This window comes from Schistocerca cancellata, chromosome 1 (genome assembly GCF_023864275.1).
Source record: "Schistocerca cancellata isolate TAMUIC-IGC-003103 chromosome 1, iqSchCanc2.1, whole genome shotgun sequence".
Classification (NCBI taxonomy): Eukaryota; Metazoa; Arthropoda; class Insecta; order Orthoptera; family Acrididae; genus Schistocerca; species Schistocerca cancellata.
The window spans coordinates 518,588,373-518,614,385 of NC_064626.1; the positions used below are offsets into that span (position 1 = coordinate 518,588,373).

The following is a 26,013-nucleotide window of genomic DNA, read 5'->3' on the forward strand; positions in this document are numbered from 1 at the left end:
CTAGTGAAAGCATGCAGAAAAGTAATAAAATTATTACCACCCTGTTCAGTGAACCCAATACTGCACATTAACGGACAGTGTGCAAATGTGTCTTGAACCGAAACGCAAAGTTGCTGCCACAGCTCCCTAAGTGTGCAACCAAATATGAGTGACAAAAATTGCCCCATTTCCTGCTTGACTCTGTCACTCCGTTATTATTATGAAAGTATAGATGAATCATTTCTATTCATCTGAATATTAAAGCACACCTGGTTCAGATTCATCGATGACATTGTTATGGTCTGGACCCTTAACAAGAATGTTCTTACTCCCCAGAACCTTAAATTTGCTTCACCTAACCCTTCTCAACCCAACAAGCTACATTTGTAAACATTGTTCTCCACTTGTCTGGCTCCTCAAAACTTCTATTCAAATCAGATCCATTGGCAACAGTAGTTTCCAGTAGTAGCTTCCATCTTGACAGCATTCACATTTATTATTGTTGAGATTTATTATTCTTTTGTGTTCACTTTATTGGAAATGTAATGAGACACACAGCACAGATTAGAAACTACACAAGTTACTACATTGCTATAACAACTGACCATACAGGTATTTGTTTCATGTATAAACCCTTAGGTAACTCACATTGTCCTTTCTATGATTGCCAGCCCTTAAAAATGCCTGTCCTTCAAACACTTTCAACATCCCCCCTTAAAATACGTTTGTTTTTAATAAATGTAAATCATAAGTTTCACAATTTCAGTTACTCACACAATAAATAGTAGCCATTTAATATTTTTCTAAAACAAATAAGTTATGGCAATTCTTTCCCAATAGCATTTCTAAATTTCTCAAATTTTGATATTTGCAGTGCTTTGGTCAGTATGTCTGATAATTATTGTTCTGTACTATAATATTTTATTCCAAGCACCTGACCTGTTCACTAACATAGTGAAATTTCACATCTATATGTTTGCTTCACCTAACTAACTGTCTTGATTTGATCACTTGGATAGCACTTTATCTACATGAAGAATGGTGTTCCCTTATCTTCTGGATAACTCTTGTAGTAGTGTCTTGATGCGTTTTATTTCTTGGATGTATTCTGCTGCTAAAATGTATTCTGCATTAGTTGATGAAGTTGACGTCACACTTTGCTTCTTGGAATATCAGCTAATGGGATCACTATTATGAATAACAATGTATGCACATGTACTATTCCTACCTCTTAAATCATGTGAATAATCAGCATTAGAATAGACATTTCGGTGAATAGTGTCTTCTCCTTCATCTTTCTTTCTTATGGAAAAGCCATATTTCTTGGGATCTTTGTAGATACCTTAGAGTTCTTTTTACATTTAGGTAAATACCTTAACTAAGGGTCTTCTGATTGTTCTAGATTTCTTCAGTATATTTGTAATTCTCTCCAAGTCTTTTCCTATTATGTTTCCATCATTAACATGAATAGCTATGTACATTTCTTCAGTTTCATCTTTAAATATGCACAAATCTGACTTCAGCTGAATTAGTCCTGCTGGTTTTAGGAAAACTGTCAGAGTCTTATCTAGGTAGAACTGGTTTGTCCATACAGAGCTTTCTTCAAAACACAAATGTTCCAGCTCCTTTGCATTATTCAGGTATCTTCATAAAAATCTCTTCATTCAGTTTGCCATACGGAGCTTTTTTTTATATATATATATATATATATATATATATATATATATATATATATATATATATATATATATATATATGCGCTCTGATATGTAAATTTTTCTCTGCTGCCAGAGGAAACACCAGTCTTAATCAACTACTGGGCTGAATAATGCTTGAAATTAATAACCTTTTCTTGCTGACAAACTTTGACTGTTAAGATCCATTTGCTTATTAAGATCTTTCCCTTTTGCCTTCTCTGGATTGACCAACTTCCATGTTGCATTTTGCTCAAGAGATTTCTTTTGTGCTTTTATTGCTTTTAGCCGATTTTCTTTACTTGGGCCATTAATACTTTCTTCATATGTAGGTAATGCTGTTTCAGAATCATATTTTAAAGGTTTCTTCAGATTGTAATTTCTTGTGTCATATTAGCATGCTCTTTCTTCTTGATTTTCTTCCCATTCATTTTCTTTGTCTTGAATTTCATTTACTTCATTGTTAGTGTCATTTTGTAGTTCACCAATAACAAGGTTTTTCCATAAAGTTTCTTTTGTCACACTCTGTTCAAACTCTGCATCTCTTGGCACCAAAATATTTCTTCTTTCTGCATCAAACAGTTTTTAGTCATTTGGAGTCTAACCAACAAAAATGTATCCTTCTTTCATCTAGTTTCTTCAAGTAGCTTAGATTTTTGGCACAAACTTTTGATCCAAAAATTTGAAGTCTTGACAGATCTGGCCTTTTTCCAAATCGCTTTTCTGGAGGTGTGCCACTTGAGTCGAGGACTATAAGGAATACTATAGTCTGGCACAATTCCTTTTGCTTCACATCAGTTCTTTAACACATGGCTGGTGTATGCATCACCTTTATCACATCTTATTTTTTGACAATTTTGGAACAAACTGATTTTCATTTTCTTATACACATTTTCTTATAAATCTTGTAACCTCTGACTTGTATCTTAACAAATAGGTTACGTGAAAGTGAATGAAATCATCTAATAATGTCATGCAGTATCTGTATCCATTAAATGTTGGGGGTCCTATTTCCCCACATATGTCAGTGTGTATCGTGTAAAGTTGTCTTGTTACTCTTTCTCTCACACTAGGAAAAGTCTACCTTGTTAGCTTAGCTCTCACACAAGCTTCACACAATTTGTTTGCTGAGCATAAACTATTAGGCACTCCATCGCACATTCTCATGATCTTTGATATACAGCTTATGCCTGGATGAACTAGCTTCGTATGCTATTCTTGTTTTTCTTCTTCTGTCAGTAGTGATTGCCTTTCTGATTTAATGTTCACTCACATATTCCATTTCTTGTTTTGTGTCCTTTCAAAACAAGTATTTTATTTTTATAGATTTGAACAGGATGTTTAGCAAACACAACTGTACAATCATTTTTAGTGATAACATTCACAGGCATCAGATTTTTACTCAGTTGAGGAATATACATAAATTTTGAGAACATACATTTATCACCTACTAAGTTGCCTGCTGCTATTATTTTCACTGACCCACCTCATTTGACTACTTTCACTACATTGTCATAGTCTTTCAAATTTGTTAGCTTGTACACTTCATTAGACAATGTCCTGAACATGTACTGTCACACCCATTACCATATCTTCCTCGTAATTGGCTTCTTGTGCAATCCTTTCTTTGTTATGTGCAATAAATGCAGTGTCTTTGATATCTTGTTTCCTTGAGTGACTAAGGCCTTCAAAAGTGAAAAATGACATTTTTGTGTTGTCTTCATTCTTAACATAACAATTTTATTCTTTCAAACAATGGAAACTCCAGGAAGGAATATAAACAATGCAGGAAAAGACACATTGCTACTTGCTGTAAAGAAGACACACAAAGTTGCAGACATGCACAATTAAAAGAAAAGTTTTTGGTCACAGCCTTTATCAGCAAAAGAGAAAAACACACCATTCATACATGCAAGCAAGCACAACTCATGCATGCTAACAACAGCATCTCAGGCTGGAATGTCAGTTTCATTATTTGTGATTTGTCCTTTTGCAGTGATGAGAGAGTTTGAAAGATCTCGATTTTTGGTTCTTGAATTTGATTTTTATTTTTAAAATGGCGCTCTTCTTCTTTGTGATTATTTTTCTTGCTTATACAACAGTGTTGTTTATTCTTCGGCTTCTTGAATTCTCTTGTAAAATGCCCATGTCCACCACAGTTGTTACAAATTAGATCTTCTTTTTTATTTTTTGTTAAAACAAACATCAAAGGCACTACTTTCTTCTGTATTATTACTTTTCAGTCATTCCTCTTCTCTTATGAGCCTTGCAATTAGATTTTCGGTATTCGTCTCACCAATGAGTGATGAGTCCTATGCTGGAGTAAAAGGGTTTGAATTCATCTGGCTAAATAGACAGTAATTTGGGTATGATCATAGTATCTATCATCTTTTCTGGCTGGAGACAGTTCAGTTCAAATGCAGTATTCTACAATGCACTTGTATTACTGGTTGTGTGTCTAGTTTTGTCATACTTTGAAGTATAAAATTCTTGACGCAAATGCTGAGTTCTTTGAGAAGCATCTGTTTTGTAAATTATGTCAAGTTTATCAAACACTACTGGCCATTAAAATTGCTACACCACGAAGATGACGTGCTACAGACAGGAAGAAGATGCTGTGATATGCAAATGATTAGCTTTTCGGGGCATTCACACAAGGTTGGCGCCAGTGGCGACACCTACAACATGCTGACATGAGGAAAGTTTCCAACCGATTTCTCATACACAAACAGCAGTTGACCGGTGTTGCCTGGTGAAACGTTGTTGTGATGCCTCGTGTAAGGAGCAGAAATGCGTACCATCACATTTCCGACTTTGATAAAGGTCGGATTGTAGCCTATCGCAATTGCGGTTTATCGTATCACGGCATTGCTGCTCACGTTGGTTGAGATTCAATGTCTGTTAGCAGAATATGGAATCGGTGGGTTTAGGAGGGTAATAAAGAACGCATGGTGAATCCCAACGGCCGCGTATCACTAGCAGTCGAGATGATAGGCATCTTATCCACATGGCTGTAACGGATCGTGCAGCCATGTCTCGATCCCTGAGTCAACAGATGGGGACGTTTGCAAGACAACAACCATCTGCATGAACAGTTGGACGATGTTCTCAGCTGCATGGACTATCAGCTCGGAGACCATGGCTGTGGTTACCCTTGACGCTGCAACACAGACAGGTGCGCCTGCGATGGTGTACTCAACGACGAACCTGGGTGCCCGAATGGCAAAATGTCTTTTTTTCCCGGGTCAATACAGGTTCTGTTTACAGCATCATGATGGTCGCATCCATTTTTGGCGACATTGCGGAGAACGCACATTGGAAGCGTGTATTCGTCATCGCCATACTGGCGTATCACCCGGCGTGATGGTATGGGGTGCCATTGGTTACACGTCTCTGTCACCTCTCGTTCTTTGATGGCACTTTGAACAGTGGATGCTACTTTTCCGATGTGTTACGACCCATGGCTCTACCCTTCATTCGATCCCTTCGAAACCCTACATTTCACAGGATAATGCACGACCGCATGTTGCAGGTTCTGTACGGGCCTTTCTGGATACAGAAAATGTTAGACTGCTGCTGCCCTGCCTAGCACATTCTCCAGATCTCTCACAAATTGAAAATGTCTGGTCAATGGTGGCCGAGCAACTGGCTCGTCACATTACGCCAGTCACTGCTCATGATAAACTGTGGTATCGTGTTGAAGCTGCATGGGCAGCTGTACCTGTACATGCCATCCAAGATCTGTTTGACTCAATGCCCAGGTTTATCAGGGCCGTTATTATGGCCAGAGGTGGTTGTTCTGGGTACTGATTTCTCAGGATCTATGCACCCAAATTGCGTGAAAATGTAGTCACATGTCAGTTCTAGTATAATATATTTGTCAAATGAATGCCCATTTATCATCTGCATTTCTTCTTGGTGTAGCAATTTTAATGGCCAGTAGTGTACATAGCTTTGGAAGTTTCACGACACAGTACTTGGGGCTTTACCTTTTCATTAATTGTTCTCATTACATAATGTTATGCCTTGCTCTCCCATTATTGCCATTTCTTTTCTACAGTTTCACAATTTTCTAGTGTTTCAATTCCATCCACAATATCACAGGGCTCTTGCATATTAAATAATAGTCTACTTTTCAGCATCCCACAGGCTGAATGTACTGCTGTCTTTGAGCATTGGTACATCAAGAAGTTCTTCATTTACTTGCAACACCTTTTAAGTGGATTTTATTTTATTTTTCGTTTTTCATAACACTGGACCGATAACCTGTTCAGTCCCCCCCTCCTGCTTTATTATAGATATAATAAGGCACACAACACAGATTAGAAACTACATAAGTTACTAAGTTGCTGTAACAACCGACCACACAGATAAACTTTTCATATACTCACCCTTAGATAACTCACATTATTCTTTTTATGATTGCCAACCCTTAAAAACACACACAGCAAGCATTGTTTTCTACCTGTAATTTAAACACTTTCAACTATTGCTTTAAAGTCCATCCACTGCCAACTGGGCACTCTTGGAGACTTGATTGCAATATAAATCAGAAGTTACTCATATGTGCCAACAACATTGACAGAGCCTTTATAGATAGACAGCATTATTACAGCAAGAGCATAAACTTAATTAATTTAATTTGTCCTGCTACCATTCCAAATGTGATGCTACTGGTAATTAGCCATTGGTCAATATTCACCATTTCACCCAGTAGTGCGACTTAGGTCCAAGACCGGTTACATTCCCCACCAACCAATTAATGTAGTTCTCTCACGAACATTTCCTATCCTGTCAGCATTAGACAGTGACAGAACACACACATAAAAGAATGTTGTGATTGGCAAGCTTTTGGAGCCAGTGGCTCCTCCTTCAGGTACAAGGGTTGAAGGGGAAGGAAGAAGGGTGAAGAAAAAGGACTGGAGAGGTCTAGGAAAAGGGTAGATTTTGGGAAAGTCACCCAAAACCGGTCCGCAGCTCGTGGTCATGCAGTAGCGTTCTCGCTTCCCACGCCCGGGATCCCGGGTTCGATTCCCGGCGGGGTCAGGGATTTTCTCTGCCTCGTGATGACTGGGTGTTGTGTGCTGTCCTTAGGTTAGTTAGGTTTAAGTAGTTCTAAGTTCTAGGAGACTGATGATCATAGATGTTAAGTCCCATAGTGCTCAGAGCCATTTGAACCATTTTTGAACCCAAAACCGTGGGTCAGCGGAGACTTATCGTATGGGATAAGAAGGAAAGACTGATTGTTGGAGATTGCATCGGACGAGATTTGAAATCCTCAAGCTTAAAGTTGGAAGACAGTTTAGTATGCCAGACAGAGATTACTACTAAAACATCATGTACAAGTTAATAAGCATGAGAAGCTAAGTGCATTGTACATAACAGAGGTGGGAGGGGGCAGTAAAAATAGATGGGAAAGATAATGAAAGATGTAGAAAACTAAAACAGAGTGAAGCAGAGTAGTTAGAGTGAAGAAAAGCTGAGACGGAAGAAATTTATGTAAATTAAAGCCAGGTGGGTCGCAAGAACTACGGACTTGTTGTAGTGCTAGTTCTCACCTGCAGAGTTCTGAGAAACTGGTGTCAGCGGGAAGAATCCAGATGGTGCATGTGGTGAAACAGGTGCCGACCTCACGAATGTCATGTTGTAGAGCATGCTCCGAAACAGGATATTGCGAGTTGCCAGTATTACCCTTTGCCTATGTCCATTCATCCTAATTGATAATTTGGTGGTAGTCATGCCAATGTAAAAGGCTGAATGGTGTTTACATAATAGCTGGAATATGATGTGTTGTTTCACAGGTGGCTCTTCCTTTGATAGTATATGTTTTACCAATTACAGGGCTATTATAGGTAGTGGTAGGAGGGTGCACAGGGTAAGTCTTGCAGCGGGGACAGTCACAGGGGTAGGAGCCATAAGGTAGGGAGATGGGCGCAGAAGGAGTATAGGGTCTAACAAGAATATTGCGGAGATCGTGAGGGTGACGGAATGCTGTTTTGGTGTGGTGGTCAAAATTTCAGATAGAATGGATCTCATTTCAGGGCATGATTTTAGGAAGTAATTGCCCTGTCAAAGTTGCTGATTAACACATGCCATACCAGGATAATAGTGAGTTACCAAAGGTGTGCTCTGAAGCTGTTTTGTGGAGGGATCAGCACTAACAGGATTGGATGTGATGGCCCAGGAAATCTGCTTTTTAACTAGGCTGGTGGGGTAATTACATGCAGTGAAGGCTGAGGTGAGAATGTTGGTGTATTGCTGTAAAGAGTCTGCATCCGAAGAAGTATGTTTGCCTTGGATGACAAGTCTGTATGGAAGGGAATGTTTGACCTGGAAAGGATGGCAAATACCAAAATGTAAGTACTGTTGTTTGTTGGTCGGTTTAATGTGGACGAAAGTGTGTAGCTGTCTGTTGGGGAGGACGAGATCAACACCAAGGAAAGTGGCATCGGATTCAGGATAGGACCATGTGAAATTTAATTGGCAGATGGTATTCAGAGATTCCAGGAATTTTAGCACGTCAGCCTCATCATGAGTCCATGTGGTAAAAAAACCAGGGACTGAAGACTTATGTATCTCAGGAAAGCCCCTTCCAAACGACATATGAAAAAGTTTGCATAGGAAGGAGCCATCCTGGTTCCCATGGCCATATCTCTGATCTGTTTGTATGTCTGCCCCTCAAAGGTGAAGTAGTTGTTGGTAAGTACCAAGTTGATTAAGATGAGTAGGAAGGATGTCATAGATTTTGAATCATGTGGGCGCTGACTGAAGAAATATTCAGCAGCAGATAGACAATATACACGGGGGACGTTGGTGTAGTGGGAAGTGGCATCAGTGGCGACAAGCAAGGTGTGCGGTGGGAGTGGGACAGGAACGGATTTCAGACGATCTAGGAAAAGGTTGCTATCTTTGATGTAGGAGGGGGGATTTTTGTACTATGGGTTGCAGGTGTTGATCAAATAAGCCAGGTATACATTCAGTGGGTGCTTTGAAGCCAGCAACTATAGGACAGCCAGGATGATTGAGTTTGAAAACTTAGGACGAATGGAAAAGGTGGGGGTGAGTTGTTTGGATGGGGTGGGAACTTTTATGGATTGAGGTGTCAGTCCTTGTGAGGGGCCTGAGGTTTTAAGGAGGGACTGCGGGTCAGTTTGAATCACAGGGATGGGATTTAGTAACAGATGCTGTATGTAGAGGTGTTAGACAGCTGGCATAGATCTTCACTAACACATTCCTTTCGATCAAGTAATACATTGGTAGATCCCTTTGTCTGCTGCTTCAAAGCACCCACCGAACATATATCTGCCTTAGTTGATCAACACCTGCAACCCAAAATCTCCCCTCCTACACCAAAGATACCAACCATTTCCTAGATCATCTGAAATCCGTGCCAGTCCCACTCCCACCATACACCTTATTTGTCACCATTGATGCCACCTCCCTCTACACCAACATCCACCACATACATTGTCTGTCTGCTGCTGAACATTTCCTCAGTCAGCACCCACCTGATTCCAGATCTATGACATTCTTCCTACTCATCTTAATCAACTTAATACATACTTGAGGGGCAGACATACAAACAGATCATGGGCACGGCCATGGGAACCAGGATGGCTCCTTCCTATACCAATCTTTTGATGGGTCACTTGGGAGGGGGCTTTCCTGGGATCCATAAGTCTGCAGCCCCTGGTTTGGTTTAGATACATTGATGACATCTTTACCATATGGACTCATGGTGAGGCTGACGTGCTAAAATTCCTGGAATCTCTAAATACCTTCTCCCAATGAAGTTTCACATTGTCCTATTCCGAATCCCATGCCACTTTCCTTGCTGTTGATCTTGTCCTCACTGAAGGACAGCTACACTCTTCCGTCCACATTAAACCGACCAACAAACAACAGAACTTACATTTTGACAGTTGAAATCCTTTCCATATCAAACGTTCCCTCCCATTCAGCCTTGGCATTCGAGGCAAACATATTTGTTCAGATGCAGACTCTTTACAGCAATACACTACCATTCTCACCTCAGCCTTCACTGCCTAGTTAAAAAGCAGATTTCCTGGGTCATCACATCCAATTCTGGTACTGCTTATCCCTCCACAAAACAGCTTTGGAGCACACCTTTGGTAACTCACTATTATCCTGGTCTGGAATGTGTTAATCAGCTACTTTGACAGGGCAATGACTTCCTAAAATCATGCCCTGAAATGAGATCCATTCTGTCTGAAATTTTGACCACCATACCCAGAACAGCTTTCCGTCACCCTCCCAATCTCTGTAATATTCTTGTCAGGCCCTATGCTCCTTCTGCACCCATCTCCCTACCCCATGTCTCCTACCTCTGTTACCGTCCCCACTGCAAGACTTGCCCTATGCACCCTCCTACCGCTACCTATAACAGTCCTGTAACTGGAAAAACATATACTATCAAAGGGAGATCCACGTGTGAAACAACACGTATTCCAGCTATTATGTAAACACGATTCAGTCTTTTACATCGGCATGAATACTATCAGATTATCAATTAGGATGAATGGCCACAGGCAGGCAGAGGGTAATACTAGCAACTTGCAATATCCTGTTTCAGAGTATGCTCTACAACATGACATTTGTGAGCTCTGCACCTGTTTCACCACATGCGTGCAGGTGGGAATTAGCACTACAACATGTCCTTTGTTCTCACCACCTACCGGGCCTTAATTTACATTAATTTCTTCCATCTCAGCTTTTCTTCGCTCTAACTACTCTGCCTCACTCTGTTTTAGTTTTCTACATCTTTCATTGTCTTTCCCATTTATTTTTACCTCCCCCTCCCACCTCTGTTATGTACAATGCACTTAGCTTCTCATGCTTATTAACTTGTACATGATGTTTTAGTAGTGATCTCTGTCTTGCATACTACCCTGTCTTCCGCCTTTAAGCTCTGAGGATTTCAAATCTCGTCCGATGCAATCCCCGACAATCAGTCTTTCCTCCTTATCCCGTACGGTAAGTGTCCGCTGACACTCGGTTCTGGGTGACTTTCCAAAATCTACCCATTTACCTAGACCTCTTCAGTCCTTTTCCTTCACCCTTCTTCCCTCCCCTTCAACCCTTTTGCCTGAAGAAGGAGCTACTGGCTCCGAAAGCTTGCCAATCACAACAGTCTTTTATGTGTGTGTTCTGCCATTGCTTGGTGATTAGATTTTTTATCTATCCAATTAAATAATTTTATCAATAATTGATTGTTATTGTTGTTCTACCAACATTAGAGCCACATGTGAAACGTGTCACTTAATCCACCAACGGTGCTCCAGTAACTGTGCGGCATTCTGTATGCTTGTAACAACTAAGGAACTGTTAACTCATGTTAATGACAACTGTCAAATAGCAAGGCGAATCATTGGGCTTCTGTGCACAATAGTAGTAACTCAAAATAGTTACTTTAGTATCCTTGCCAAGGGGATCTTCTCTTCACACTCTTCATTGCTGTGATACCCGTACTCATTGTCTTGTCGTCCATCCATCATGTCGTGGTCCACATCTGCTCCAAATTTTCTCATGTCCTATTATTCTACATTTTATCTCTTTTATAAAACACACTGCACTATCATTTTTTGCTGTTATTAATAATACACAATTTCACCGCTGCTGCCGAGTCATCTTTCCCTCCTTTTCTCACTTCCCTATACTTCCTTACCCCCTCACAACCTTTCTCACCACCACTTCTTCCTCACTCTGCACCCCATCCTCTCCGTCGCAATGAAAAGATTGTGCGTAACACAACCCCCACCGCCCCGCCACTCTCTCTCTCTCTCTCTCTCTCTCTCTCTCTGTGTGTGTGTGTGTGTGTGTGTGTGTGTGTGTGTGTGTGTGACATTATATTGTGGATTTTTTCTATTAGTTTTTCGTATTACTGGCAACTTCGAACACATTGTAATTAGCCTTTCCAAACTGAAGTACGACATTCTAATATTTTATTTTTTATCAAAATTATGGATGTTATCAGTTACATCATCCTACTGGTTTTTTATTTTGGTGTATACTTCATCATACTGAGTTAGTATTTAGATACGTAATTATATGTTAAGCCTAAGATGATGTGGATAAGCCTGTTGTGGCTGAGATAGATTTATGACTGGATTTCTTCTTACCTTCATATTTACCAATAGCTGCATTTATGTCACATTGGATAGATTATCATTTGCTGATTACATCCTAACCAGAGAAAATTTACACAAATATCCACAGTGTATTTACAGAAATTTCATTTGAAAGTCATTGTCCCATTTATCTCATAATTAGGATCTACATCTTGCATTTGTTTCACGTCTTCAGTACTGATACACCACTGTGTAGTGTAAAGGTAGAATAGGAAATTTGCAATACATCATAGTGAATAAATAACAACTTTTATCCTTGAAAAACTTCTTTAGTGTGGTTGTCAGTAAGGAATCAGCAAGACAGTTGTCATAGAACAAAGCGCGTATTATTCACAGCACCCATAATTATTCTTTACATAGCTCAAATGCATTATCAGCAGATTGAATAGTGATTAGTTGAAAATTTTTACCTTTATCTCATAATAATTTGAATTTTTTGTTTCTTTCTTTTCTGAGCTCTTGTCTCCTGATATGGTATTTGATATGAAGAATTAAATATTAAGGTATTCACAACACGGGAGTGAAGGTCAGTGCACTAGTGGGATGCAAAACTTTGGGTTAGAGTATTTTTGAGGGATTGCAGTAGGTTGATGATTAGATATTATAATCCATCGTGTAACAATATTCCTGGGTTCGTTAAAACGTTTAATTTCGGAGGATTCAAACTGTCAGAAAACTACTTTTACTTATTTCCAAATGTTCCATCTGCTTGCTGTTTATATTGTGTATCACAAGAAATACTGTTAAAGCCTGAAATCTGCATTACACATTGAGTGTTCAAGCATACTTTTGCATATCTTAATTGATTTATGTTGTTTCAGGCTTTGTTAGAAGTTCCTCGGCCCAGTGTCGCAGCAACTGGAGTTTCTATATGTCTATACTACTTAGCCTATTGTGAAGATGCCATGGAGAGAGTATGTCAGTTACCACATCATCTTATATCAGAATTAGTTCGGTAATGAACCTCCCATTATATACTGATAATTAGTCATATTGGATATTGGTTAACACTGTCATTTCCTAAAAATTGTCTCTCATTTCAGAGTATAATACCTGGTTTAGAATAACAAAGTTGATTGATAGCTGAGTGTTTACAGGACAGCTACCATAGCAACAACCAGAGAGTGTACCTTGTCATACATTGTATTGTGCTTACTATTGCCATATCACTCTACTTCAGGCACTTTTGCCACAGTTTGCTGCAGTCAACACTTGCAGGCAGTAACAGAATAGTGATCATTTTTTGTTGTTTGAATTATTTCTCTGTGCAGTGGTTACTTTATTTGGCAGAATGTTTTAAAACTAGTCATGAAGGTGCACAGAAAAGTAATAATAAGCATAATAAGACTCCTACCACTCTTCTAAGCAAATCCAATACTCTACCTCTAAAACCTCAATGTTGGTGGGATGATAAATCTAATCTTCTTCCAACCCAATACAGCATGTTAATGAGCAATGAGTGTATGTATATGGAACAGAAATGCCCAGCTGTTGCTGTGGTAGCCGTATTGTGTGTGCAGACAGACATGAACCAGCAACATCACCCTGCCCATACTCAGCGATCAAAAACTTTGTTATTCTGATTGAGGTATAGCAATTAAGTTGCTTTAAATAACAGGAAAAGCAAAAAACGTAATCATAGCTAACATTTGGTTTAAGAATCGTGAAAGAAGATTATATATATGGAAGAGGCCTGTAGACCCTGGAAGGTTTCAGATAGATTATATAATGGTGTAAGACAGAGATTTAGGAACCAGGTTTTAAATTATAAGACATTTCCGGGGGTAGATGTGGACTCTGACCACAATATAGTGGTTATGGACTGTAGATTAAAGCCGAAGAAACTGCAAAAAGGTGGGAATTTCAGGTGATGGGACCTGGATAAACTGAAAGAACCAGAGGTTGTAGAGAGTTTCAGAGAGAGCATTAGCAAACAATTGACAAGAACGGGGGAAAGAACAAAGTAGAAGAAGAATGGGTAGCTTAGAGAGATGAAATAGTGAAGGCAGCAGAGGATCAAGTAGGTAAAAAGATGAGGGCTAGTAGAAATCCTTGGGTAACAGAAGAGATATTGAATTTAATTGATGGAAGAAGAAAATATAAAAATGCAGTAAATGAAGCAGGTGAAAAGGAATCCCCGTCTCAAAAATGAGATCGACAGGAGGTGCAAAATGGCTAAGCAGGAATGGCTAGGGGACAAATGTAAGACTGTAGAGACATATTTCAGTAGGGGTAACATAGATTCTTCCTACATCAAAATGAAAGAGACCTTTGGAGAAAGAGAATCACTTGTATGAATATCAAGAGCTCAGATGGAAAACCAGTTCTAAGCAAAGAAGGGAAAGCAGAAAGGTGGAAGGAGTATATAGAGGGTCTGTACAAGGGCGAGGTAGTTGAGGGCAATATTACGGAAATGGAAGAGGGCACTGATGAAGATGCAATGGAAGATACGATACTGCATGAAGAATTTGATGGAGCACTGAAAGATTGAAGTCAAAACAAGGCCCCAGGAGAGGACAACATTCCATTAGAACTATTGATAGCTTTGGGAGTGCCAGCCAAGTCAAAGCTCCACCATCTAATGAGCAAGATATATGAGACAAACGAAAGACACTCAGACTTTAAGAAGTATATAAAATTCCAAACCCAAAGATATCAGGTGTTCACAGGTGTGAAAATTACCGAACTATCAGTTTAATAAGTCACGGCTGCAAAATACTAACACGGATTCTTTACAGACAAATGAAAAAACTGGTAAAAGCTGACCTCGGGTAAGATAAGTTTGGATTTCATAGAAATGTAGGAACACGTGAGGCAATACTGACCCTACAACTTATCTTAGAAGATAGATTAAGGAAAGGGAAAACTACATTTCTATCATTTGTAGACTTGACAAAGCTTTTGACAATGTTGACTGGAATACTCTCTTTCCAGTTCTGAAGGCGACAGGGAAAAATACTGGGAGCAAAATGCTATTTACAGTTTGTACAGAAACCAGATGGCTGATATAAGAGTCGACGAGCTTGAAAGGGAAGCAGTCGTTGAGAAGGGAGTGACACAGTGTTGTAGCCTATCCCTGATGTTATTCAATTTGTATATTGAGGAGGCAGTAAAAGAAACAAAACAAAAATTTGGAGCAGGAAATAAAATCCATGGAGAAGAAGTAAAAACTTTGAGGTTTGTCATTGGCATTGTAATTCTGTCAGAGACAGCAAAGGACCTGGAAGAGCAGTTGAATGGAATGAACAGTGTCTTGAAAGGAGGATATAAGATGAACATCGACAAAAACCATACGACAATGGAATGTAGTCAAATTAAATTGGGTGACGCTGAGGGTATTAGATTAGGAAACGAGATGCTTAAAGTAGTAAATGAGTTTGCTATTTGGAGAGCAAAATAACTGATGATGGTTGAAGTAGAGAGGGTATAAAATGTAGACTGGCTATGGCAAGGGAAGCGTCTCTGAAGAAGAGAAATTTGTTAACATCCAGTGTAGATTTAGTTGTCAGGAAGTCTTTTCTTAAAGTATTTGTATGGAGTGTAGCCATGGTATGGAAGTGAAACGTGGATGATAAATAGTTTAGACAAGAAGAGAGTAGAAGCTTTCGAAATGTGGTGATACAGAAGAATGCTAAAGATTAAATGGGTAGATCAAGTAACTAATGAACTTGAGCAGTAGAAGGGATCAGTTGGTAGTACACTTTCTGAGGCATCAAGGGATCACCAATTTAGTATTGGGTGGAAGCGTGGAGGGTACAAATCGTAGAGGGAGACCAAGAGATGAATACACTAAGCAGTTTCAGAAGGATGTAGGTTGCAGTAGTCATTCGGAGATGAAGCAGCTTGCACAGGATAGAGTAGCATGGAGAGTTGCATCAAACCAGTATCTGGACTGAAGACAACCACAACAACAACAAAAGCAGTTAACAGAATTGTACTGCTAATTGCACTTTAATGTGTTACAGTTAACAGTAATTTGATTGGAAGTACTTGATACCTGGTGCAGTTATTATGTTGGCCATACCTGGTGCAGTTATTATGTTGACCTTTGTATTACTGGAAAATGTCTTAATATTTACAGATAAGTAATAAGTTGATATTCATCATCATAATCTTGGGCAGTTTCCAGCCTCTGGCCAGGTCTGTATGGAACATAGGTCTCTCCATTGTCTTCTGTCTTGCCACCATATCTCCGTCTTCACCTTAGTCCAGTCTTCTCCTTTCTTCTGGACGCATTCCTCTACGCCTTTCAGCCATCTGTCTCTCAGTCCTCCTCTTGGTCTCTTTCCTTCTAGTTTCATCTCGTGTATCATCCTGGGTATCCTCTTCTCCAACATTCTCTTAACGTGTCCATACCATCTCAGCCTTAATTTCTCTATCTCCTCCTGTAATGGTTCCACCTTCATTAACTCTCTGATCCTCTCATTTCTTAACCTGACTGTCTTTGTCACTCCAATACTGTTTCTCAAGAATTTCATCTCACTATCTCGTACTTTGCTTTTCTCTCTTCCATTCATAACCCATGTTTCTGATGCATATGTCAGGTTCAGGACATAGTATGACTGGTATATAATCTTTTTACTGGTTTGGGGTACATCCTTGCTGGATCAGGCTTCTGACACACTTCCAAAATGCTTCTGGTTTCTCCACCGCTCGTTTATTTCTCTGTCATTTTGTCCCTCTTCCTGCATCAGGCTTATGAACTGAAATTGACAAGCTGTATGTAAATGTTTTGTAACTCTCACAGTAGTTGAATATGTTTTTGTAATTCAGGAACAAGTTTGTATTAAAACTTCACTGCATTGTTATGAACATAAATAATGGACATATACCTTAGCTGACATTGACCTGTATGAAATATAGGAGTCTGTGATCATGATGCAAGTGTACAGAGTTGTGATCCAGAGAGACAACTTTGTATAAGAAATTTAAATTCCAGAACATGAATTATACCACTGAAAATGATTCAGCGGTCAAGTTTCACCATTGGGAATTAGAAATAATGTAGAGAATGGAAAAGTGGATAAGATACCTGAAAGAAAACAGTAAACAAATAGATAGGTTAATCACCTGAACAAAATCTTGGAGGTGTGCATGCTCTTAAGGAAAGTACGAAGTAGGCAGTGTTTGGGCTGTTGTGTTATGCATTATTGTTGCATAGTTTCTTAGGACTCATAGTCATATGGTCGCTAAAAGTTCTGCCTTTTTTCTATTATAGAATGAAAATTTGTGGAAGTAATGTTTCTAATTTGTTGATTTGAGTGACTATTAATTTTTTTTTTCCCCCAGGTACTCGTTGTGGTTGCTCGAGTGTTCTCATGATTCAGGAAGATGTCATGCAACAATGTTTTTTGGGCTATCATTTCAGTTTCGAGTAATTCTCCTGGAATTTGATGCACAAGATGGTCTCCGTAAATTATATAACTTGGCAAGTATTTTTGATCAAACTTTCTGTTTATCCGTCTATAGCAGACAGTGATTTTATTAGTAATTTTGTTTGATGTACTTAATATTTTTTATGCAGGAAGGCAGAAAACGACATGAAACAGTGCACTGTAGAAAAAGCTAAATTTATACACTGAGGTGACAAAAGTCATGGAATATTTCCTAATATTGCATTGGACCGCCTTTTGCCCAGTGTAGTGCAGCAACTTGACGTGGCGTGGAGTCAGCAGGTCACGGAAAGCCCCCTGCAGAAATACTGAGCCAAGCTGTCTCTATAGCCGTCAATAATTACAAAAGTGTTGCTGTTGCGAGATTTTGTGCACAAACTGACCTCTCGATTATGTTCCATAAACTTTCGATGGCATTCATATTGGGCAATCCAGATGACCGGATCATTCGCAGGAATTGTCCAAAATGTTCGTCATACCAGTCTGAAACAGTAGTGGCCCAATGATATGTTTGGGAACACGAAATCCATGCAGGGCTGCAGATGGTCTCTGAGTAGCCCAACATACCGTATTTACTCGAATCTAAGCCGCACTTTTTTTCCGGTTTTTGTAATCCAAAAAACCGCCTGCGGCTTAGAATCGAGTGCAAAGCAAGCTGAAGTTCTGAAAAATGTTGATAAGAGCCGCCACAACTAACTTCTGCCATCGAATATATGTAGCGCTACACAGGCATCCTTTGTAGGCACAAAGATAAATACTGGCGCCAAAACCTCTGCGTCAGTAAATAAAATTTAAAAAAAAAAAAAATTGGAAGACGAGCTTTTTTTCTCCGACCGAGTTTCGACCACTGCATTTTCATACATTATCCAACGAAGTAAATACAAATTCCGTATTGTTCATCTTCGAATTTCAATGTACTACGAAAATCCGACTGGTAATACTGGGATTTTTGTCAGTATGGCCAACTCTACGTTCTGAATTTTTTCCTACCTGTGAGAAGAGATAGTTGCTAATAGAAACCTGATGAAATGTGAATCACATGCAGTATTCTCTTCACCATAAGAATAATATGAATATAAACATTTTGCCATGTATTCTTTCGTGTTTGCTTCTATCTCATTTAAATCCTGTCTGCCAAATAAACTACGAAACTAGAGTGAGACACCAGCAAACGCGGAAGAATATACGTATCGTGTCATGTTTATATTCGTATTACTCTTATGCCTAATAGTTATACAGTTAGAAATGAAGCACGGCAACTGACTAGATTTTTAAATCTAAGATGACTAATTTCTGTGCAGAATTTGATGTACTAAAGAAGCGGCCGCAAAGATTTTCAAACGGAGAAAAATTTTTGCCAAACTCTCGTTCAGAACATGTTATATCAAACGCAGTCTATTATTTTGGTTCTTGTTGATCATTATCAAAGAAAGCAGCAGTGTAAGTAACAACAAATAGCAGTCTCTTGCCATTGTTTCGCTAATGAGACGATTCCTCTCTTTTTTTTTTAATTGTAGGCGGCGGTAGCGCGCACAAAGGCAAGCCATGCCGCAAGCAGCGACAGGCCGTAAACACGCACTATCAGAATGCGACAAACAATGCATGACACAGTATAGTAATGCATTTTCAGCTTGGAGTGACTGACGTAAACACCTATAACATAGAAAACGGCACTTATCAGATCAAAGCAAAATAAGCAATCGATTCAAACCATACGAAGCACGTGAAAAAGAAAGGGTATCCGTATAAATACGGACGGAGCGCCTGACGCATAACAATGGGTAGCTGGTAAAGCTTAACTGCTAAGCTTTCGACTCGAACCAAACTACTGTAGCTGTATCGTCATTCATTCAACCTAAATTGTGTCTCATATTACAATGGACCAACTTTGTTTCGATTTGGAGGTGCGGCCTAAAACTTTTCTCTCCCCTTGAATTTTGAGTCTCAAATTTCAGGTGTGACTTATAGATTTGGGAATTTTTTTTCCTTTATTTCGAGTCTCATTTTTCAGGTGCGGCTTAGATTCGAGTGCGGCTTACATTCGAGTAAATACGGTAACCATTTCCAGTCAATGATCAGTTCAGTTGGACCAGAAGACACAGTAACATCCCACATTGATTTCTGCGGTTATTTCACAGTTTTGCTTGTCTGTTAGCATTGACAACTACGCAAATGCCTCTTTTTCTCAGTCATTAAATGAAGACTATTGGCCGCCACGCTCTCAGAGTTGAGAGTTAACGCCTGAAATGTGGTTTCCTTGGCACACTCTTGGCACTGTGGATCTTTGAATTTTGAATTCCCCAATGATTTCTAAAATGGAATGTCTCACGCTTCTAGCTCCAACTACTATTCCAGATTTAAAGTCGGTTAATTCCTGGCATGCAGCCATAATCATGTTGGAAACCTTTTCATATGAATCTCCTGAGTACAAATAACAGCTCCACAAATGCACTGCCCTTTTATACCTTGTGTACGTGATACTACTGCCATCTGCACATGTGCATATTGCTATCCCATACCTTTTGTCACTTCAGTGTATAACTACCAGCATGCAGTGTGTTGAGAAACATAGCAAAGTGTTGCAATTACGGATTTCTCCATTTGTCTGCTAAATGATGGCTGAATTAATTTGCAGGGGTTCCTATTTTTTAACTGTGAGCTATCATTGCTCTCGCTGTGGGAGGGAAGCATTAAAGCACCTCAATAAATTAATAATGTGTTATGTTCAGACAGATATTTTAGAAAGGGAATGTGAAAATCAAATGATTGCCTCGCAGTTGCACACTATTGGTTAAGTCGATCGGTGGCAGTGAAGAAAATTTTGGCTATAATAGCCAGCATCTTAAATAATTCGAGACATTTTCTAGTTTGCCTGTGTGTTAAATCATTACTGTACAAGTAGTTGAAAAGCTTTTTTGTGTTTTCTGAATTTAGTTTACTTTCATGGGGCATTTGCCTTTGTTGGTAGGAATAACTTGTCAAGAAGACTGTAGCCATTGCTGCTGGAGTTTTAAATTGTTGGATTCTGAAGCAAACTTTACACCACATTTATCCAAATAATGTGGTACAGAAATAAGATTGTGTTGTGGGTTGCTATCTAAAGGTTGGTGACCACAATTGCTTTTAAATGACGTTATCTTACCATTGAGAGAGTTTTTCAGAAAACAACTTTTTGTCATTGTCTTTCTTAAGAATGAAGAAGCAAATATCTTTCTTCAGATATTTCTAAATTTTATGTCTTTTGTCAGTTACACAATGGGTCTGTGTGCAGGGACATTACAACGAGGACTATGCCATTTTCCTGTATGTTGTGAAAAGCTTAGTAGTCTTGTTAACTGTTGTGGTATTATATGGTTCTTAAACACTAGCAGACTGTGCTTCGACATAGTTGTGCAATTAATCACAACAGTGTTGTGCCCATTATGTTAGCATTATTGATGATGTCACATGACAAACAGCTTGCGCGGAGTACTCTGAAAACCCAGTGCTTGCAACTTATTTGTTTTAAAGTTCTCATTGTCCGATTTCTACATTGATCACTGCATCTTTCATCGACATTCCATGCATAAATTGAAGTTATATCCTTAATTTGCACATGTGATCTTAATTTTTGTTGGTATCACAACTATTCCCTTGCAGATGTCAATTTCTACAATGTATTTATTTGCAAACTGCTTCCTTTGTTTAAAGGCAACATCACTGTTGTGCTGGCTGTGATATTAGTTGTCATTAGCTCGAATTGTTATGAAGACTGGGTTGGACCGAAGATAATGTTAATCTTTCTTCATTTATACTCTGACTGTGGCATCCATCTGTGCATTACATTTTGTTATCCTTATTTTCAATTAGCATAACTCTCTCCTAAAACCTAATTGCAATGCAACATAGCTTAGAATTGACTCTCAAAGTAAATACATGAGTAGTTGTGCTGTTTCATTCTTCACTGTGAAATTTTTGGTTTTATTGCAATTTTTGTACCCATAAAGCCCCTGTCCTTATTACAATTTCCTGATGATGACAAGAGCATTCTGTCTGAAGTACACAATACAATTTAAAATGCAACTAGCTGAATTTGTAAGGTTTGGGGGAAGGTCCATATAGTTGCCTATGTAAATAAAAATGGCTCGTTCACTGAGGGTTCTGTACAAATTTAGTTATGTATATACACTGTTTATCCATTCCGGGAATCAAGAATATTCATGATTTTTTACATCAGCATTAATACTGGTAAGATATTTGTCCAAGGGATTCCAAGACTTTGAAGAATGTTTTAGTATCAAGTTTGAAGTTGGATGACATACGACAAAAGAAATATTTTTCGTATGGTGTGATTAAAAATGAACAAGTTCGGGTTTTTCCTTTACTTGTATTGTGAAAACTTGCTTATGAACAAATTTCATGATTATATGTCAGTGGGAAGTACATCACAGATTTTGATGAATGAGTTTTCAGGTATCAAAATATGACATAAATGGTCTTATCTTTTGACTGAATTTACATAAAAGCTTAAAATTGTTACTTCTCCAAGAGATCATAGATCTTAATCTTTGACTTTAATTTGAACTTAGTATGTCTACTCGTCCATGAGAAAAAGGGTTCTTAATAATTGGACAGATGTACAGACAAATGGATGGACAACAAAGCAATCCTATAAGGGTTCTCTTTTTACAGATTGAGACATGAAACACTAAAAAAGCTACAAATTGAGCAAACTTCATGGTATGATGTAATGAGTATTCACCTGTGGAGACTGCCAGTATAACTGCTAAGGGTTTTTAGTATTATCTTTTTGCTATGTTTGAAAAAAAAAGTAGAAAATAATTGTTCTTACAGTGCAGATCTGTTGTACTTGCCTGATGTGCCATTAGTATTTTGCACACTTTAATATCACCACAACACACACATGCTGCCCCTCCCATGTACCTCACAAGTGCATGCACACCACAGCTCACACATGTGTGTGCATGCACACCACAGCTCACACATGTGTGTGCATGCACACCACAGCTCACACATGTGTGTGCATGCACACACACACACACACACACACACACACACACACACACACACACACACACACACACACAAATCTATCTATCTCTGCAGAATGTATAGAATACCTTTCACTTGCAGATCAGTACTCAACCTATCTTGTCCGTTGAAGAAGAAACAACACTAAATGAAGATGAAGAGAATTCAGCAAGACAAATTGTGCGGCATGTTTGTGTTGCCTTAAAGCGTTACTTAGAGGCTCACTTATGTATAAAAGCTGAAAGTGTGCGAAGAAATCAGCTCAGGGAATCTGGAGGACAAATGGAACTTGGACAGCTCCCAGCAAAGGTCAGTGCTCCACAGCTCCTATAATCACCTTTTCTGGGGCACAGTGAGGTTTTATGATTACATGCACATCTTTTGTGTGACTGAGACTACTATAGTAGTTGTGTTAAGAGTTTGATTTTATCTTTGCCCAATTCTTTGCCACATCATAGTTTGTGTTTTGTACAGCAGTTTATGTAGCTGCACTTCAGCAATCCTCTGCTTTAAGTTTTGCAGGAAAAAAAAGTTATTTGCAGTTATTTAGTATTGTTGAATGAGAGCATATGATTTACTTAGTAATGCTTACTGAACTAAATGTGTGCATTAAGACTGGAATGTAATTAGAATGCATTTTTATATTACAATCACGTGTTGTAAAATAGCTTTACTAATTTTTATAAGTATTCATTGAAGCTTTTGTTGGACAAATAATCTCTGTATTCTGCAATATTTCATCAGTCCTGTTGCTAATGAAATGATTGTGAAAATAAATTGCATTAGTGAATAAAAAAATTGTTGACAAAAGAGGCAAGGACTCTTTTTATGTAAGACAAGGTAGCATAATTTCATATGCAAACCCATGCAGACATGTATTGCTAGTAAAAATAAATGAAACCTCGTTGCTTGAGAATTTTAGAGTAAGAAGGTGTCATATGTCTTTGCTCATTCACCAAATGTTTCAGTATACAATAATCAGATGAGGTATAAAATTCTTGGTTGTTTGAATCAGAAGTTCCCTCTTTCTTATGGCTGAGAGGAAAATGTTGGAGGAGAGGAGACATTTAAGGCTTCAGGATACAGGAAAATTCATGGGCCAGGGGGGAATGAATTGTCTGGGAAGTCTGCCATCAGCTGAGGTGCTGGGTGACTTTTCCTGTACACTGAAGCCTTCTCAGTGTCCTTTTCTCCAACACTTTCTTCTCCACTACTGAAAGAACCCCTAATTCCAAAAGCCACCAATTTTATGTGTACGTGTGTTAGCTGCTGCCACCTGCCGTGCAGATTTTATTTATCTGTAGAACAAATATTTTTAGTTCATTTATGTTTTTTATTGTTGTATTGGTTCAGTGTTGGTTTTTTATTGTAATTTGGATGTGTAGATATGAGAAGGTGTAGCATCTTAACACAAAGATGTTCTTATGGATATTTGACTGTGAAGTGAAGTGATACTAGTTTGAAGATCCACTGCAGATAAAATCATTTTATTTTACTGTTAACCTCCATTATGTGGAGTTCATTGCTCACCCTAAGAAGTCCATTGGTCAAATTACATAAAAGATATGAGAACTAGCTGCCTCATGTAATTTTACATTTTAAAGGTTTATTTGGATAGTTAATTTCTCAAATTCTTTTTTGTCACAGTTGAAGACAAACCCTGAAGAAGTTAAAGAGCAAGTACAGCTATTATTTGAAAACATGCCTTTTCGGGCGCATTGGGAACCTGTTGAAGAACTGATCCGTTTGGGAGGAATAACATTACTGCTGCAAATTATTGCATTTGCATATGAATGGAATTCATCTGGTGGCAGGTGAGTTTCAAGATATGTTTTTGATTAGCGTTGTGGTGCTGAATGTGATCTTTCTCCTCCTCTTTTTTTTTCCAGCGTTGTGTGTACACCAGTTTATGGTGTCTTGAAACAGTATTGAGCTACCACTACAAATACTAACTATGCTAATTATAAAAATTCTATTCCTGCTATTGTGAAGTTAATATTATCTATAGCAATTGTGGTGACTGTAGGTACTTTTCATTTGATGTAGACAATATATGGACCAGGTGTACCAGTATGAAATGAGCATTAAGATACAAATGTGTCGATAGGGAACATTTGTTGTTATTGTGAAGTTAATATTATCTATAGCAATTGTGGTGACTGTAGGTACTTTTCATTTGATGTAGACAATATATGGAACAGGTGTACCAGTATGAAATGAGCATTAAGATACAAATGTGTCGATAGGGAACATTTGTTGTGAATGAGCCGCCGCCTTTTTTTTTTTTTTTTTTTTTTTTTTTTCCAAAGATATTTAGTATACATCAAGTCATGGAACAAATATCATCATATGTTTTCATCGTGTTAACAATGTCGAATTTTGTACCAGAAAGTGATGATTTGCGGAAAGCATTAATTTTTTGTTTTCATTTGAAAAAAAGTGCTGCAGTGTCGCATCGAATGCTTGTCAAGGCATGTGGTGATCATGCTCTATCATAAGCAACACGCAAAAGATGGTTTCAACAGTTAAGAAATAATGATTTTGATGTAAGAAATGAAGAACATGGAAGACCACCAAAAAAGTTCGAAGACGCCGGATTGCAAGCAATATTGGATGGAGATGATACTTTGAGTCAGAAGCAATGGCAGCAATGGTAAATGTTGCGCAACAAACAATTTCTGACCGTTTGAAAGCAATTGGAGAGATCCAAAAGTGTGGAAAATGGGTGCCACATGAATTGAATGAAAGACAGATGGAAAACCGAAAAACCATTTGTCAAATTTTGCTTCAAAGACATGAAAGAAAATCAATTTTGCATCGAATTGTTACTGGCGATGAAAAATGGATTTGTTTTAAGAATCCTAAACGGGAAAAATCATGGGTTAATCCGGGACAACCACCAACATCGACTGCAAAACCAGATCGATTCGGCAAGAAGACAATGCTCTGTGTTTGGTAGGATCAGAAAGGTGTGGTGTATCATCTAAAACCTGGTGAAACTGTGAATACTAATCGCTACAGACAACAAATGATCAATTTGAACTATGCATTGATCGAGAAAAGACCAGAATGGGCCAGAAGATATGGCAAAGTAATTTTTTTACACGACAATGCACCTGCACACAAATCAAAACTGGTTCAGGATACAATCAAAATACTTTGCAGGGAGCTGCTACCCCACCCGCCGTATTCACCAGACTTGGCCCCTTCTGACTACCATTTGTTTTCATCAATGAGACACGCATTGGCTGAGGAACACTTCGATTCCTACGAAGAAGTCGAAAATTGGGTGTTTCATTGGTTTGTTTCAAAAGATGAGCATTTCTATTGGTGTGGTGTCCACAAATTGCCAGAAAGTTGCTCAAAATGTATAGAGAGCAATGGTCAGTACTTTGAATAAAATGTTTTTACTTTTCAATTCAAAATTAGTGTTTCATTTTCACAAAAAAATGCTCATTTCATACCAGTACATGTGGTAGTTATGACTAACACAAAATGATGTTGTTAAAGGTAAAAATAGCTTCAGGAGTTTGATTCATTTGTCGAGGAGTTTTAAAGTTCAGTTGCTTTTTTGTGGATGTAATTAATATACAACCGTGAACGAGGGAAATGACACATTTATGTAGTCGTCTGTATAATGCATGTCTCCAATAATAACAATGTACAAAACAAGTGTGTAAATATCACATAAAAAGAACAGTGTAAAGATATGAACATAGGTCACACTTCCACCGAACATGTTTTTTTGTCATAAAACAAAATTAATGT

At 38.5% G+C, this 26,013-nt stretch overlaps 1 protein-coding gene across 1 annotated transcript in view; it reads left to right on the top strand.

The window, feature by feature from the left end:
* Window positions 1-26,013, top strand: part of LOC126178791 (DDB1- and CUL4-associated factor 1) — a 258,124-nt gene that overhangs the window by 164,557 nt on the left and 67,554 nt on the right. The window contains exons 11-14 of the mRNA XM_049924559.1: window positions 12,643-12,776; window positions 17,111-17,249; window positions 22,348-22,554; window positions 23,893-24,059. Coding sequence (XP_049780516.1) covers window positions 12,643-12,776; window positions 17,111-17,249; window positions 22,348-22,554; window positions 23,893-24,059 — 647 coding nt within the window. The remainder of the gene's footprint in view (window positions 1-12,642; window positions 12,777-17,110; window positions 17,250-22,347; window positions 22,555-23,892; window positions 24,060-26,013) is intronic.